The sequence below is a fragment of the Mesoplodon densirostris genome, chromosome 16 (genome assembly GCF_025265405.1).
Source record: "Mesoplodon densirostris isolate mMesDen1 chromosome 16, mMesDen1 primary haplotype, whole genome shotgun sequence".
Taxonomy (NCBI): Eukaryota; Metazoa; Chordata; class Mammalia; order Artiodactyla; family Ziphiidae; genus Mesoplodon; species Mesoplodon densirostris.
The window spans coordinates 15,262,593-15,280,292 of record NC_082676.1 but is presented as its reverse complement, the minus strand read 5'-3'; the positions used below and the strand labels follow the sequence as shown (position 1 = coordinate 15,280,292).

General features: G+C 46.3%; 1 protein-coding gene across 2 annotated transcripts; it reads left to right on the top strand.

Moving 5' to 3' along the window:
• Window positions 1-84: 84 nt before the first annotated feature.
• On the top strand, window positions 85-16,612 carry ZSWIM3 (zinc finger SWIM-type containing 3). Of its 2 annotated transcripts, none has more exons than XM_060078755.1 (2): window positions 85-348; window positions 14,218-16,612. In XM_060078755.1, exons 1-2 carry the CDS (start codon window positions 275-277, stop codon window positions 16,139-16,141), a joined length of 1,998 nt encoding a protein of 665 aa, XP_059934738.1. In that variant the 5' UTR covers window positions 85-274; the 3' UTR covers window positions 16,142-16,612. The 2 variants fall into 2 exon arrangements, with proteins under 2 accessions (XP_059934738.1, XP_059934737.1); XM_060078754.1 differs by having other exon boundaries at window positions 85-429.
• The last annotated feature ends 1,088 nt before the right edge of the window (window positions 16,613-17,700 follow it).

Here is a 17,700-nt window from a genome sequence, read left to right as displayed (position 1 = left end):
CGTGATTGGATATAACAGTGAGGGGGCGGAGCCCCGGGACTGGATAATAAGGGCTGAGTGTCATTTCCCCTCTGTCAGAGAGCAAAGACGCCCCCCAACTCACGTTAACTCTCTCAGGCCGAGGGGTTCTCCTGAGCTCTGTTAACAGGCCACACAATAGGGGCCCACCCTTAAGGCATCCTGGGCCCACGCCAGCCGGTAGACCCTCAGAGGTGACCTCTGACCCCTGGTGTTTATCTTGGTGCAGCCCCTGGTGTGGGCAGAGGGGGCGGCCATGGAGCTAGGCAGCTGCTTCAAGACCTACGAGGACTTCAAGGAGTGCTTCAGCGCCTACAAAAAGGAGAACAGGTGCTCCTTCATTCTCAGGGACTGCGTCTCCGTCCGCTTCCACAACCTCAACCATGGCACCTCCATCCGCGAGGACATCCTGTAAGGGGGGGCGGGGGCGGGGCAGGAGGGTGGGGAGGAGGCCGGATGGTCCCCAGGAGGGCGGCCTGGAGGAGGAGGGAGTGCAGCTGGGCCCCTGTTCTTTGAGGATTCCACAGGCACTTATTGAGCACCTGCTGTGTGTCTGGTGAAAAGCGCAAAGGCTCCATAGGCAACGCTTTTTTTTTTTTTTTCGGTACGCGGGCCTCTCACTGTTGTGGCCTCTCCCGTTGCGGAGCACAGGCTCCGGACGCTCAGGCTCAGCGGCCATGGCTCACGGGCCCAGCCGCTCCGCGGCATGTGGGATCTTCCCGGACCGGGGCACGAACCCGTATCCCCTGCATCGGCAGGCGGACTCTCAACCACTGCGCCACCAGGGAAGCCCAGGCATCGCTTTTTGACCACCCACTTCACCTTCGCTCACTCACGCCTTCATTCACAGCTTTTATGGAATTCATAATAGCTGCAGTTTGTCCCATTTTTTTTGAGCACCTACCGTATCCCAGACACAAAGTATGGCCTTCACAAATAGATAAAAACGCCTTGGCGAGAATTTTCTTCATCAGTCTTCTCTTTACAAAGCAGTAACACTGGTCATTTATTGGGTAGTTTGTTCATTCATTCATTCGTTTGTTCGTTCTGTAAATGGTTCTTGAGCTCCTGAGATTTACAACCGTTTTTCAAACACTTCCCATGTCCCAGGCAGCGTTCTCTATTCTGTACGCTTTACCCCACAGGGCTGTATTGAAAATTACAGGCAAATGTTATTTTTTCCATTTGGCAGATGAGAAAAGAAGCTTGGAGGCTACGCTAAGGGTTGAAAACTCAATTGCCTTAAGGACTCAGGTGAAACAGCCCAGTGCAAGAAAATTTAACTTTTAATTTAACTATACAGAAAGGAATGATGAAATAACCAACACCAGGTGTTTGTGCTAGGGAGAACAGAAGTGTGAACTGGGCAAAATGGCGAGCAGGCCAATTAACTCCAGCTGATGGCTGCCATGTGAAAATGAAGATCCAGTGTTCCCAGATTTGGGACAAGTGGAGTCAGCAATCCAGGCTTTATGCGAATGTGTCGACTTTTTTTAAAAAAGCAATTCAAATGTAATCACACACTCTATAGGCCAGCTCAGCGAGTCAAAGTATATCTGAGTTTGAAACCTCTGGGTTGAGGCGTTTGGCCAAAGCTCACTCTCTAAACAGGCAGGCTGTGTTTTTTTCCCGTACTCTGAAGTCCAGTGCTGTGCTGGGTACAGCTAACATAAAGATGAATAAGTAACTAAACCTGCCCTCAAAGAGCTTGAGGTGGCATAGAGTTGGACTTAGGTAAACCAACTAGTATGTGATAAATGCTTTAAAAGAGATGTGCAGAAGTGACAGATGCCTGGGAAGAAAGGGAAAGGCTTTGCACTGGAAGTAATGGTTTCTGCTGCGTTGTGAATGAAGGCACAGGGCTAGTGTAGAAGTTCAATAGTTAATATCAAGTATCACAGAGGGGTTTGACCAGAAGGAGCTGTGGAGCGAGGGCACAGATCTGTCAAAGAAGGTGGCATGTTGGAGAAACAGTGTGGGATGCCATGCTTGACAGGAGACTGTGTCAGTTGCAGTTTATGTAAAAGGTCTGTAAGTACCGTTGTGAGGTGTTTGGACTTTGATCTCTGCCGGTAGCATCCTTCTAAGCAGCCAGAGGATACCAAAAAATGCCCTGTTTTCAAACTGCTTACAGTCCAGATAAAGTGCAGTAGCCTCCCGTTGCCCTCATGATTAAGTCCAGGACTGTTACTAAGCTGGCTGGCCAGACCATCTGACCCTTCTGACCTCCCCATCTTGCACCATGTGCTCCATCTACACTGGGTCTTACTCCACATTCAGCTCCTGTCCCAAGCCCACAGCTTCCTGGTCCTTGCACTTACCACGTCTGCTGATTAGAATAACCTTGCCCATCCACTTATCTTAGCTCCCTTTTCCTCAAACATTAGTTGTTTTTTATACTATCCTCTCTGTACTGTATATCCTGAACTACAATTTACTTAACAGTTTTCTTGAAGTTCTTCTAATATTCAAAGGAACTTTAGAACCAATCCAAGCAATAATATATAAGAAGTAACAGTATAGTGGCAAAAAGATAGTATATATTTCTAAATAACTATTAAATATTCTTGTATAATCTGAGGTCATTTTGGGCTACTTGTGGAAAACTCTGTCTCAGCTAATTGTTACTTTTCCTTCAGTTATTAGCATAATTTCCAGGAAGCCTTTCTTAACTCCCTGAAGGTTAGGTTAGATGCTCCTGCTCTATGTTTTGACAGCGCCTGTTACAGTTATTTGCACATCGTTAAGGAACACAGTTTACAGAGGTTTCCCTGGTTTGCTGAGCTCTTCCAGGGAGGGACTCTGGTTTACTATTTTTTGCATTCTCACTGATTAACACCATGCTGCTTGCATAGAATCTAGTCCAGACACCTCATAATCACATGTAAACACCCTTCAGGTGGATCGTCTCCAGGGTCTAACACAGGACTTGTCCCATAGCAGGCCTTAAGTAATTGTTGAATGAATGAATCATCAAGTGTTAAATGTGTAATTCAGCTAAACTGGTGCTGCAGGGACTCAGAAAAATCACAGTGGGCTAGGGAAGCAAGTGAGAAAGGGAGGCTTGAGCTGGGCTCCATAGATGGGGAGGTGTCAGGAGGTGTATTTGCTGCCCTAACAAATTATCACAAACACAGTGGTTTTAACAACAGAAATTTAGTATCTTACTGTTCTGTAGGTTAGAAGTCAGGCACAGATCTGACTGGGCTAAAACCAAGGTGTCAGCAGAGCTGCATTTCTTTCTGTAGTCCCTAGAGGAGAATCTGTTTCCGAGTCTTTTCCAGCTTCTAGAAGCTGCCCACACTCCTTGACTCATGGTCCCCTGCCTCCATCTTCAAAGCCAACAGTGGTTGGTGGAGTCCTCACATCACATCACTCTGACCCTGCTTCGTCCCATCTCCCTCTCTGGCTCCCCTTCTGCCTCCCTCTTCCATTTTTTTAGGACTCTGTGCAGATAATCTAGGATAATTTACCTTTAAAAAATCAGCTAATTAGCAACCTTGATTCCATCTGCAATCTTAATCCCCTTTGCCATGTAACCTAACATATTCACAGGTTTTAGAGATTAGGAGGTGGACGTCTTTGGGGGACCATTCTGCCTATCACAGGAAGGTTAACATCCTGGATGGAGAAATGGTGTGTGAGCTAGTGCAGATATTAACGTGCTGTACTTGGAAGGCAGTGAGGAGACCTGCTTGGCTGGAAGGAAGATTTATGCTGGAGCAGTGCGAAAGAGAATGGAAGGGACTCAGCTAACAGATTAGAGGTTCGGATTGGTTTTATTTTTGTTTTTGCAGGCTGAACAATTTAAAAAATGGATTTGTTTTTGAGTGGTCAATATAGTCATTTAATTTTTTAAAAATTTCAAATTACATCAAAGGGTCTAAAAGTCAGTGTCCCTTCCACTGTGTTATCTAGAGACAACCACTCTTATCTTCCTGAGATAGCCGTGAGCCTGAACAAACATATCTTTTTTTTAACTTAATTTTATTATTTTATACAGCAGGTTCTTATTAGTTATCCATTTTATACGTATTAGTGTATATATGTCAATCCCAATCTCCCAGTTCATCCCACCACCACCCCCCTGCCACTTTTCCCCCTTGGTGTCCATACATTTGTTCTCTACAACCAATCTGTGTCTCAATTTCTGCCTTGCAAACCGGTTCATCTGTACCATTTTTCTAGGTTCCACATATATGCGTTAATATACGATATTTGTTTTTCTTTTTCTGGCTTACTTCACTCTGTATGACAGTCTCTAGATCCCTCCACGTCTCTACAAATGACCCAATTTCGTTCCTTTTTATGGCTGAGTAATATTCCATTGTACATATGTACCACATCTTCTTTATCCATTCGTCTGTCGATGGGCATTTAGGTTGCTTCCATGACCTGGCTATTGTAAATAGTGCTGCAATGAACATTGGGGTGCCTGTGTCTTTTTGAATTATGGTTTTCTCAGGGTAGTATGCCCAGTAGTGGGATTGCTGGGTCATATGGTAATTCTATTTTTAGTTTTTTAAGGAACCTCCATACTGTTCTCCATAGTGGCTGTATCAATTTACATCCCCACCAACACTGCAAGAGGGTTCCCTTTTCTCCACACCCTCTCCAGCATTTGTTGTTTGTAGATTATCTGATGATGCCCATTCTAACTGGTGTGAGGTGATACCTCATTGTAGTTTTGACTTGAATTTCTCTAATAATTAGTGATGCTGAGCAGCTTCTCATGTGCTTCTTGGCCATCTGTATGTCTTCTTTGGAGAAATGTCTATTTAGGTCTTCTGCCCATTTTTTGATTGGGTTGTTTGCTTTTTTAATATTGAGCTGCATGAGCTGAACAAACATATCTTGTGTGTACATATGCATCCTTTTTTTTTTTTTTTTTTTGCGGTACGTGGACCCCTCACTGTTGTGGCCTCTCCCATTGTGGAGCCCAGGCTCCAGACGCGCAGGCTCAGCGGCCATGGCTCACGGGCCTAGCCGCTCCGCGGCATGTGGGATCTTCCCGGACCGGGGCATGAACCCGTGTCCCCTGCATTGGCAGGCGGACTTTCAACCACTGTGCCACCAGGGAAGCCCCATCCTTTTTTTTTTTTAACAGAGGTGGCTGCATACTATTTATATACATCATTCTGCACCTTTGCTTTTCTCACTTGTCAGTGTATTTTGGAGATTACTCCACATCACTTATTCCATTGTATGAGCCCTTTAATTCATTGATTTTTACCAATCGTTAACTGAAAACTTTCTCCATGCTAGTGTCTGAGACACAGTGTTGAAAAGATAAATTGAGTCCCTGCCCTCATGGAGCTTCCCCTCCAGTCAGGGAGACAAATATTAAACTCTAATCACAGAAATAATGATTTCTTTAAAATAGTAGTAAAAGGGAATTCCTTGCAGTCCAGTGGTTAGAACTCCGTGCCTTCACTGCCAAAGGCCCGGGTTTAATTTCTGGTCAGGGAACTAAGATCCTGAAAGCTGTGCAATGCAACCAAAAAATAAAAATAAATAAAATATAATAGTAGTAAGAGTGCCAAAGAAAAAGTCTAGAGTGCCAGGTGGCGAATGACAGGGACCTGTAGTCTGGTGGGTAGAGTCGGGGTGTTGGCTGACATTTAATACCAGTGTAGACTCTTGATGAGGAGAAAACAGCCATAGTTTACAAAGCACATTCACCTCATTATCTGACTTGGTCCTCTGAATCTCCTTGTCAGAAGTAGGTTTTATTTCCATTAAATGAGTTAATACATGTAAAATGTGTACCGCAGGGCCTAGTACATAGAAAATATTCCATAAATAGTATTGCCATTACAATAATATTTTTGTGCAGATGGGGAAACAGCCAGGAGAAGTTGAATGTTAAGAGGACTGAAAGTTCTGCCTTTCTGCTTTATGTTAAGGCTCAGAGTTTCATTATGTAACTCTTTGAAGGCTGTTACCTCCTGGTTCCACATTCTTTTTTTTTTAAATAAATTTATTTTATTTATTATTTTTGGCTGTGTTGGATCTTCGTTGCTGCACGCGGGCTTTCTCTAGTTGCAGTGAGCGAGGGCTACTCTTCGTTGCAGCGCGTGGGCTTCTCATTGCAGTGGCTTCTCTTGTTGTGGAGCATGGGCTCTAGGTGTGCGGGCTTCAGTAGTTGTGGCTCGCGGGCTGTAGAGGGCAGGCTCAGTAGTTGTGGCACACGGGCTTAGTTGCTCCGCGGCATGTGGGATCTTCCCGGACCAGGGCTCGAACCAGTATCCCCGGCATTGGCAGGCGGATTCTTAACCACTGCGCCACCAGGGAAGCCCGATTCCACATTCTTGAGCAAAAGGGAGGAGAGAGGCTGCATACAGTAAAGGCAAGGCCAGGAGCAGGGCCTGAGGTAGTCAAGACTTGGAAGAGGAAAGTAATAAGAGAACCTGTAACAAAAAAAGCACCCTCCTGCCCAAAATCACCTGCTGGGAGCCAGGGAAGTCCGAATTTTTCATACAGTTACAGCCAAGAAAAATGAGAATGGGCAGAAAGGAGTGGGCAAGTAGAAGCAGGGAGTGGGGTAAGATTTCAAGAAACTATAAGAAAGCTTCAAGGTGTTAGAACTGAAGGTCAGACCGAGCCTGTTTATTGCCAGGGCTCTTAAGTCCCGTCCTTAACCACTGGGTTGTAACAGCATTCCAGTATTGATTCATTCAACAAACTTCTAGTAAGAGGTAAACAGGTTTACCCCCAGGCGTTGAGCTGGGGTAAAAAGATGAGTAAAGTGTGGGCTCTGCCCTTGAGGATGATAATGTCTGCAGCTCAGGCCTTTAGCACAGAGGGGTGACTGCTTGGTGGGATGTTGTAAAGGATCTTCTTGGATCATGTGTTGGATACCGGCTCTGTGCAGAGCACACTGACTTGGGCTTTTTGAGTGATGTACGGATGTGTGGAATGAGCTCTTCTCTTGTGGGACCGGAGGGCAGGTGGGGGAAAAGTCTTCAGGGGGTAATTTAGCAGAGCACAGTGTTTCCCGCAACTACTGGTGGTCAGGTGAGATGATTTTAATATTAAGTATTTATGTTAATATCTAAACATAAAGATCCTTATTAAATAAAGTGAGCTGAGTTAAAGAAAACCATTTGAGGGGACTTCCTTGGAAGTCCAGTGGTTAAGACTCCGCACTTCCCTGGTCGGAGATCTAAGATCCCACATGCCATGCAGTGGGGCCAAAAAAATAAACCATTTGAAAATACGAATGCAGAGGTTACAGGAGTGGCTATGGGAGATGTAAAGAGGGTTCGCAATTCCTTGAAGTTCAGGAGAAGCTGGCGTATCAGTTTAAAAAGTGAGAACTCTGAAGTCAGAAAGACAGGCTTCCCTGGTGGCACAGTGGTTAAGAATCTGCCTGTCAATGCAGGGAACATGAGTTCGAGCCCTGGTCCAGGAAGATCCCACATGCCACGGGGCAACTGAGCCCGTGCGCTACAACTACTGAGCCTGCGCTCTAGAGCCTGCGAGCCACAACTACTGAAGCCAGCACGTCTAGAACCCGTGCTCCGCAACAAGAGAAGCCACCACAACGAGAAGCCCGCGCACCGCAACGAAGAGTAGCCCCTGCTCATGGCAACTAGAGAAAGCCCGTGCACGGCAACAAAGGCCCAACACAGCCAAAAATTAAATAATAATAATAATAATATATATATATATATATAAAAGAACAAAAAAAAGAAAGACAGGCTTTAACCCTGACCTTGGGCAAGACTTTTAATCTCCGTGACAGTTTCATCCTCTGTAAAATGAGAAGGATGTGGTGAAGATTAAATAAAATACATGTAGTTGCTGAAGAATAGTGCTAAGTAAATATTTGCCAAAGTCATAACTGTAGTACATGATGGAAAGTAGTAGGTTTTTTTTTTCCTTAAATAAATAAATAAATAAATAAATAAATATTTATTTATTTATTTATTTAGGCTGCCTTGCGTCTTAGTTGCGGCATGCAGGATCTTCGTTGCAGCATGAGGGCTTCTTATTTGCGGCATGCAGGATCTAGTTCCCCGACCAGGGATGGAACCCGGGCCCCCTGCATAGGGCGTGCAGTCTTACCCACTGGATCACCAGGGAAGCCCCGGTATTTTTTTAAATTTTAATTAATTAATTAGTTAATTAATTTGGCTGCATTGGGTCTTCGTTGCTGCCTGCGGGCTTTCTCTAGTTGCGGCGAACAGGGGCTACTCTTCGTTGCGGTGTGCGGGCTTCTCATTGCGTTGGCTTCTCTTGTTGCGGAGCACGGGCTCTAGGCGCATGGGCTTCAGTAGTTGTGGCTTGCGGGCTCTAGAGTGCAGCCTCAGTAGTTGTGGCGCACGGGCTTAGTTGCTCTGCGGCATGTGGGATCTTCCCGGACCAGCGATTAGACCAGCGATTGAACCCCTGTCCCCTGCATTGGCAGGCGGATTCTTAATCACTGCGCTACCAGGGAAGTCCCTGGCAGGCGGATTCTTAACCGCTGCGCCACCAGGGAAGTTCAAGCCCCTGTATTTTTAAGAGTCAGAAAAATGTGTTGTGGGAGGTACTACTAAATGACCCAAAGTCCCAGTCGACTGGGAGATTCTGTGATTTTATGCCCAGTTTCCCTTCCCATATTTTTACATATGGCTATTGTGTTTTTCTTTTCGTTATGTCTTTGGGGGATTGATAGTCTTCAAACCGTGAAGTATTCCAATGTCTCTCTCATTGCTGTTCAGTTTAATAGCTACCTTTCTTGAATACTTTTTTGGGACATGTTCTCTGCTGAGAGCTTTACAGACATTGTTTTGTTTAATTCTCATCACACTCTTTGAACTAAGCCCTTGTTGTCTGAGTTTTCATTTTTCCATGTATCACTAATCACAAGGCTCTGTAGGAAAGCACAAGTCTTGCTAACAAACTAGCCACTTTTAAAATTAGTCACTACTTAGTCATTCCTTCCTGCTTATCCTACCGGTTCCATCAACATCTATGGTAGTGAGTTTCTGGCAAATGAATAGATGTGGTAAACATAAGAATTATACAGTGCAAATAAAACTGATTGCAAACTGAAATTGCACATCTTCCAAGAGCTGTAGGACTTGGTGAAGTCCCTGAAAGTAATGATAGAGAAATCCTTACATCACCTGCAGCCTTATGCCAGTTGACAAATGGAGAAGGGAAATCAGCAGGACAATGATATGTACAGATGTGAAAAGCAAAGGATTTGCATAGCAAAAAATTAAATGAGGCCCCTGGGAAACATGATAAAGCCCAGGAATATTTTGGTAAAATTGACCCTTACATATTGCAGAGTGTTTGGGGGAGATATACCAAGAAAAAAGTTGATGCTTTAAGTGGTTCTTTGATTATTCTAAGAATTGGCAGATAGCTGCCATTATAACTTAAATTTCATTAAATATAATATTTTCATAATTTTCATCTCATTTTTTTAAAGATTGCTCAAATCTTTTTTTCCCACTAATTTCCTGTGAAATGTGGTTTCTGGCGAAGGTTTTTTGGCTGTCATTAACCGAAAACCCTGACTCAAAATGCTTTATTTCTTAGCCCAGAGAAGGTGATTGTTTCAGCGGCCCAGGCTTTTCCCTTCTTCCACTCTGCCATCCTCAGGTCTCAGCTTTGCCCTCAGGATGGCTCGCCACATGGCACAAATGTAGGAGTCACATCCAGAAAAAAAAGCCTGCCTTGGTTTCTTGCAGATTTCCTATCATGTTTCTTTGTGCAGAATCGGGCCAGTATCCATGGCCATTCCTAATGAGATTACCTTAATTAGCTTAGAGTAGCCCCGAAGCACTTAGCTACGTGGGAGAGGAATGGCAACCGGAATGTAATCGGCCTTCAGTTAGGAAGGAAGGAAGGAGGGGGCTAAGGGATGTTGGGTTGGCCACCAACCGATCCTGCTACTGCCTATTTTTTTTTTAATTGAAGAATAGTTGATGTACAATATTATATAAGTTACAGGTGTACAATATAGTGATTTACAATTTTCAAAGGTTTTACTCCTTTTATACTTATTATAAAATATTGGCTATATTCCCCATGTTGTATAATATATCCTTGTAGCTTATTTATACATAATAGTTTGTACCAGTTAATCCCCTACCCCCTATATTTTCCCTCCCCGCTTCCCTCTCCCCACTGTTAACCACTAGTCTGTTCCCTACATCTGTGAGTCTACTTCTTTTTTGTTATATTCACTAGTTTGTTGTATTTTTTAGATTCCACATATAAGTGATATCATACAGTAGTTATGTTTCTCTGTCTGCCACAGCCTTTTAAATGAATTCACTTTTAGTGGTACTGATTATTCTTGGATCAGGTACTGATTATTCATAGATCAGTACTCTTGTTATTTCTATATTATAGATAAGAATTGGAGGCTGAGGGCTTCCCTGGTGGCACAGTGGTTAAGAGTCCGCCTGCCAATGCAGGGGACCAGGTTCGTGCCCCTGTCCGGGAAGATCCCACATGCCGTGGAGCGGCTGGGCCCGTGAGCCATGGCCGCTGAGCCTGCGCGTCTGGAGCCTGTGCTCCACAACGGGAGAGGCCACAACAGTGAGAGGCCCGCGTACCACAAAAAAAAAAAAGAAAAAAAAAAAAGAATTGGAGACTGAGAGGAAGTGAAGTGACTTGTCCAAGTTCACATAGCTAAGTGGTAAAGCTGAAATTTAAACTCACATCTTCTGGCTCCAGAGTCTTGTTCCTAACTCAGGTTATGTTGTCTAAAATGGCTTGACTCCACCTGTAAAAATTCTGTTCATTGCTCAAGGTGCAATTTACATGCAACAAGGAACCAAATCTTATGTGAAATTAATCAAAAGCTTTAGATCTGTTCCAATCCCTATAGTCAGGATAAATCACTCTTTATTCAATTATAGGTATATTGCTTGTACCTCTATTTGACCATTCACTTAGTTTTGGCTTTACTGGCCACCTGTGTAATAATCTCTCTGCTCACTAGACTTTGAGAGTAGAGACTATCTACTTTGTCCCTGTAGCCTTCTGAGTCACTAGTATAGTGTTTGGTACATAGTGGGACTTAGTAAATGTTTGAAATTAAACAAAGGACTTGTCCAAAGTTATAGTTAGTAATAGTGCTGGGATAGAAGCCAAGTCACCTGACAGAGCTCTCCCAGTGATCTTCCTAATGTGCTACTCATGTTAAAAGGAGAATTTTCTGTGTCATGCAATCACTCATTTAATGTTCATTCAGGATGTGTGTTCAGAACACCTAGTCTGTGCCAGGTGCAGTGCCAGGCACTGGGAGTACACGGGGGGCACAGTCCAGGTAGAGGAAATAAACATGTACAGAGTACATTGAAAGGAAGCAAGACTGGCTGACTCCCTTCTTCCAGGTCCTGGCTGAGCACACTTGGATGTAAGCACTAAGGGAGATTCAGAAAAGTGTAAAACCCCATCCCTGTCTTGAAGAGGGTCTATGCTTTCACCTGGGAGATAGAAATAAATGCAGATTAAAATTACTACAGTGCTCAAAGAATTCTTACAAAAGATTTGTGTATTTCACTGTGTGTAAATTATACTCAATACCAGAGATTAAGGGAAGCAGGGGAATTCCCTGGCGGTCCGATAGTTAGGACTTGGCACTTTCAGTACTGAAGGCCCGGGTTCAATCCCTGGTCAGGGAACTAAGATCCTGCAAGCTGCATGGCGCAGCCAAAAAATTTAAAAATTAAAATTAAAAAAGATTAAGGGAAGCAGGAAAAAATAACAGAGGCTTTAACCTAGTACCTTTAAGTTTGACGTGCATGGTGCATGTCATGCACCAAACAAGGACAGTATGTGTAGAGATCTTTAAGGAAGTTATTGAACCTGAACAATCAAAGCATTGAGGGTCAAGTTGAGGAGGGTAAAAATGAGAATTCAGAGAGGGAGAAGTATTTTGAAAGAAGACAGGCAGCATAATGGTTAACTACATAGACTGTAGCCAAGCAGGCTTAGTTCAAATCCCAGGTCGTCCAGTTTTAGCTGGAGGATTAAATCCCAGATTTTCATCCTTGAGAAGCTCTTTAAGCCTGTTGCCTCATCTGTAAAATGTGGATGATAGAACCCTTTTCTTAGTGTAAAAGGATGCGTGTAAGGGGCTTACATGTAGCCTGGCATATAATAATCCTTAATATATGTAATAGTGGGAAGAAAGAATTTAAAAGACTTACCACACTGGATATAGACATGGAGAAGGAGGAATTAAAAAGAATGCCCATGTCTCCACCCTGGGAGGTGCAATCATTAATAGAACCAGGAAAGGAGGAAAGAGCTTTATGGTTGGCACTCACCAGTATCTTTTTTTTGGAAAAAAAGATAGGTTAACAAGCATATACTATGAACACGTAAAGTCAATATAAAGTGATGAGCTAAGATCTATGCCAAGATGTTGAGCCAGCAGAAGGGTAGGGCCCAATCTGAGGGCTTGGGCGAGGCATCCTAGGAAAGATGGTAGTTGCACATAGTCCTGAAGGATGAGTTAGCTCTGAGATGAAGACAGATAGGTAGGCCATTCCAGACAGAAAGACAACCCGAGCAAAGGCACAGAGGTGAGACACAGTGTAGTGAACATGGGAAGTAGTAGACAGTTTGTCTTTCTAGGGTACAATAAAACAAGACAGTTGGGGCAGTGGAAGACAGGCGGAAGAGTTAGGCAGAGGCTGCACCGTGGTCACCCCTCGCTGGCCTCGCCGTACTACTGGGCTGCGCCCTGAGCTGGGGACGGTGTTGCCGCCCTGGCACTTCGCACACCACAAGTGCAGGCATTTTCAGCCTCAGGCCCCTCCGCCCTGTTATTTCAGGCGTGACATCCTATTTTTCTAAGCTTGCCCCACAGGATGAGCAAACAAGACCAGCTGGGCCAGAGTGTTTGGAAGGGGGTTGGTGAGATGCCCAGGCTGTGTCATGTCATGCCAGGGGCTGAGATTTTTCCCCCGCTTCCCCAATCTTCGGGTTAGGACACTCTCTGAGGAGGCAGGGGTGTGACCCGTCCCGCCCACCTGTGGTCCCTGAGTCATTCATCCATCACATCTTTGACAAGCATCTGCTGAAGGAACAGCAGTGGTGTTAGGTGCTTGGAATACACTGAGGACTGACTTGCTCTAGCCACTTGAAAACAACCCCATCCAATTGGAAAGACACTGCATAAATGCCCAAGAAAAGGTCACAAGGCTTAGGAGCTGTTAGTAACAGTAGATGACTTTTATTTAGAATAAATGAAAGGCTGAACCAGGCTCTGGGCTAAATCTTATGTCTGTGGCTTATTTAATTCTCATAACAACCCTAATTAGTTTCATTTTATGATGAGGAGTTGTGCAGTTACTCTGCACACAGAGAGGTGAAGTAACTTGCCCAAGGTCAAACAGCTTCTGAGTGGTAGAGCCTGGATTCAAATCCAGAGAGTCAGCTTCCAGCATATCCACTGTTTAACCACTACCGCTACCCAGAAAATCTGCTAAGCCTTTTCCTTTCAATAAATGCTATGAATCTGAAGTAAGGAGCAATTACTGTGGCTTGAGGGCCTCCATAAAGGTTTCCTGGAGAAGGTGGGGCCTGATTTGGGCCTTGAAGCATGCGTTGAATGAGGATAGGAAGGGGAAAAGAGCAGATATTCAATTTAATTACTGTTCTCCTTTGAATCAGCACTTTCAGCCTAGAATGGCAAAGCTAGCAGGATCCTAAAGATCATCTAGCCCAGGGGTTCTCACTCTCTTAGGATGTGGACATTTTTCTTTAAGTCAACGGTGAACCCAGATCCCAGATACACCCTAACCCCTGAGGCCTCTCTTGTTTTTGCTGCCTAGAGGAGAAGGCAGAGGAGGCAATGGCTCCCTAAAGGCAGGAATGAAGGGGCCACTTGAAACAGTGAGTAACCAGCTCTGCTGCTGCCTGCTATCTATTTTCCCTTGTATCTTTGCCTCAGATCGAATTGTTGACAACTACAGATGGGAAAATGAGAGAAAATAAAAGGAGTTGGGGCTTAGAACTTCTGTAGATGAACATGAAGGGTGTTTTAGTTGGATGGGGTCTTGAAGAAAGACCTGAATACTTTGGGACTGGAGAGAAAACGTAAACCTTTCCTACATCCTGTATTGCACCGTGGTCTCCCGGAAATGTATCAGCCGCTATAAGTCCCTGCAGGGCGTTGACTTGTAAGAGAAAGGGGGTGGTCAGCACCTTGTTCATTTTCACCTCTGCCTTCCCTAGATATGTGCAGGTGAAATTTGTCTGTATTCGGACCCAGTCAAACAGGAAGAGAACAGCAGCGGTGGCTATGTGCCCAGCATACTTGCTCCTGCGGTACAATGAGAAACTGGATAGACTATTTATCAGTGAACTCAACACACAGCATATACACGTTGACTCCAAAACCACGGGTCCTAGAGGAGATGCCACTGGCAAATCTCAGAAGAAACTCCAGCCTGCACAGCCCACAATCAACAAAGACCTTGGCACAGCTGAGAAGTCCCTGTTTGAGCCATCATTTCGCTTAGATAAGGTCCAAACACCCTCAAAGCCAGAGCAGGAGGGCATCACTCCTTCTGACCTGGCCAAGATAGCCAAAGTGATGAAGAACTTTCTTAAGGTGGATGTGGGTTCCATGGCCTCCTTCAGTGTGGGCAGCAGCCAAGACCTGGACAGGCTCAGCTTCCAGAGCAGCAAGATGAGCGACCTCTTCATCCGCTTCCCTGAGAATCTCTTGCTGCACCGGGTGGAGAATGCCCAGGGCCACATCCTCTACGCTTTCTTGGTGGAGAGCAAGGAACGAGAGGGGCGAGTGGTACACTTTGCGGTGCTCAAGGCCGAGACAGCCACCTCCGTGGCCAAGATGCTGAGCATCTTTACAGAGTTCAACTCAGATTGGCCCAAGGTCAAGGTGGTCTTCGTGGACCCGTCCTTCCCTCATCGAGCCATCCTGCAGGAGATCTTCCCTGCTGCCCGCATCCTCCTCTCCATCTATCACACGACCCGACTCTTGGAGAAGAAGTTGCATCGTAGTTCAGCAGATCCATCCTTTAAAAGGCTCATGAAAGAAGCCCTGCGGGAGGCCGTGTTTGTCACTTCTGAGGCCAGCCTGCAAAATCTCTGCCAGATGTCCCAAGCCCTGCTCAATGAGCAGCTCTTCAGCTTCCTTGAGGCCCACTGGTTCTCCTGTGAACTGCTGTGGTACATGCACGTCAGGAAGGGCCTGCACGCCTGTAACACGTACATGGACAGCCTGGACGTCGTCACCAGCAAGGTGTCGAGCCTCTTCCGAGAACAGCAGTCCCTGCTGGACTGCGTCCTCCGCTTTGTGGATTACATAGACTTCTTTAACACCAAAGGCTTGAAGAACTTGCCCACTGCTCCCCCCAGGTTAAAGAGAGCCCGGTCAGCAAGCAAGGCACCAAAGTCCAAGAAGCCTTCTGGAATCTGCGGAGGGAGCTTCAGCAGGCTGCCCATGCAAGAGGCACAGCCAGAGCCGCAGCAGGTGCAGGCGCCGCAGCAGCAGCCCCAGGGGCAGCCCTCCCAGGGCGGCATGCTAGACTCCTTACTCCAGAGTGGCTCCGATCTGGCCTACAAGCTATGCCACAATGAGTGGGCGGTGGTGCAGAACTCCACGCACCTGGTGGACGTGGCTGGCTGCTCCGTGGACGTGCAGCTGCTAGAGGACTCCCACCAGGCGAGCAAGGACGGCTGCAGCTGCAGCTGCTCCTTTCAACAGCGGTACCGCCTGCCATGCCGGCACATTTTGGCCCTGCTGCACACCAGCCAGAGGCCCGTGGGCGAAGCCATGGTGTGCCGCCGGTGGCAGAAGAGGTACCAGCACCTCCTCGGGCCCAGCGGGGAGCTCCGGGACCCTGTCCTGATGCCGAACGCAGGCCAGCCAGGGGAGAAAGGACGGAATGACATGATTCAGGACCTAAGCAGGGAGCTCGCGAACCTGCTGATGCAGAGTGAGGGACCAGAGCTGGAGGAGCGCTGTTCCACCTTGCGCAAGATTGTGGACATCTGGGCGGCCTCCTGCCAGCCTCCTGAGCCCAGTCAGCAGCCAGGGGACTTCAAGGACGTGGGCCGCCTCCCTTTCCTCTGGGGAAAGCAGGAGGAAGGGGAGGGACTCGCTCCTCCTGGAGCCACAATTCTCGATTGAAGCACCTGCCCTGGCGCAATGGGCCGCAGACCACCCTCCCTGGAAGTCTGAGAGCTCAAAGCAGGCAGGACATGCTAGGTGTCAGCGTTTTAACCAATGTCTTCCTAGGTAGGGTAAGGAAAATTGTTCCAACAGGAAGAAGACGAACCCCACTGTGTGACAGTCCTTTGATTCTACCCCTTTTCTGCCCTACCTTTGATTTTCCTCGGGAGCCTCATTCATTGTTCAAGGCCAAAGTTATCTCCATGCTGAAGGGTCGTCCCTCATTTTCCCTCAACCCCTGAATTTAGATCTTATTCACTACATAGAGATGAAACCCTGCCCCAGGTTAGGGTGAGATAAAACGGACCTGATAGAAGAGCCTGGTTTCAGGGACAAAAGGAAGGAGGGTGATCCTTGGCTGTTGCTGCTCTTTACAAAGAATTTGTTATTTGTACCTATTTTTATTCATATTAAAGTTTTTGTTTTGTTTTTGTTTTTTAAATAAAATCAGAGAAGCGGGGGGAAATGCGTTCTGCCTGAACAGGGAAGGAATCGGATGGGGGTTGTGGAACCAAATGGAGCCGGACGCCTCAGATTCAATGAGTAGGAATTGGATGGGGGTTGTGGAACCAAATGGAGCCGGACGCCTCAGATTCAATGAGTAGCAATCGGCCCCTTACTTCACCCTCTTCCTGCAACCAAGCCTTCAACTTGGATTTCAGGCTGCCTCATATTCTAGCAGGAAGAAGCCAAATAGATTAGGAGGGAAGAAATCTGGGTCTGAGACTTGACTGCCCTCAACTTGCTGGGAGACTGTGGGCAAGTCCCTAATTTCTTTGACCCCAGTTTCCTCATCTGTAAAAATTAGTGTGTTGGCCTTTTCTAATTCCAATTTACCCTCTAGATTCAATGCAGTTTTAAGCACCAACACAGACTTTTGTTGTTGGTAGTTTGCAGTCTTAATCACCTAAAGCCTGGTAGCCACCCAGCTTTCCAAGAGCCATCTTCAGGGGAACCGAGGTCAAAAGATGACCTTAACAGTCACAGCGCTGTGCTGGAGCTCGCCTGCAAAATACTGGAGGGGGTTGGGCTGGGCAACACCGGAGTTCAGCTCTCTCAAGATCTGGGTCTCTTTAATTCCAAGAGTTGGGCCCCTTGACCCCTGTTGGAGAGGCAGAATTTGAGACCTGGCCCTCAGTTTCCCCATAAGGCAGAAGACACTGTACCATTCATTACATAGTCACCCCTTCCTACCCTCCTGGGGTTTTGTAATTTGACCAGAAAAGAAAAAAATCCGTGAAACACTGCTATTTATTTTTTCGTTTTTTGGCTTCGGAGGGAGTTTCCATAGTAACGCACCCTTCCTGTGCTCTTCCCACACGCGAGGCTCCAAAGTTTCAGCCTCAGTGCTCAGACTCGCCAGGATGCTAGTGTCTTCAGGCTTTCATTGGTTGCCGCCAGCCGGGCCCCTCGTAACTCTGGTAACGGCACCCGCCCACGAGTCGTCGGGCTACGGTTGGTCGGCGCGCCAAAGACCGGAAGTGAATTCCTCAGGCCATTGGCCAGAGTCACGGCGA

Bases quoted from the DNA above. Each gene is read 5' to 3' on its own strand.
- ZSWIM3 (XM_060078754.1), top strand. From the start codon at position 275: ATGGAGCTAGGCAGCTGCTTCAAGACCTACGAGGACTTCAAGGAGTGC. The intron at 430-14,217 runs GTAAGGGGGGGC...TGCCTTCCCTAG, and splicing joins TCCATCCGCGAGGACATCCT to ATATGTGCAGGTGAAATTTG.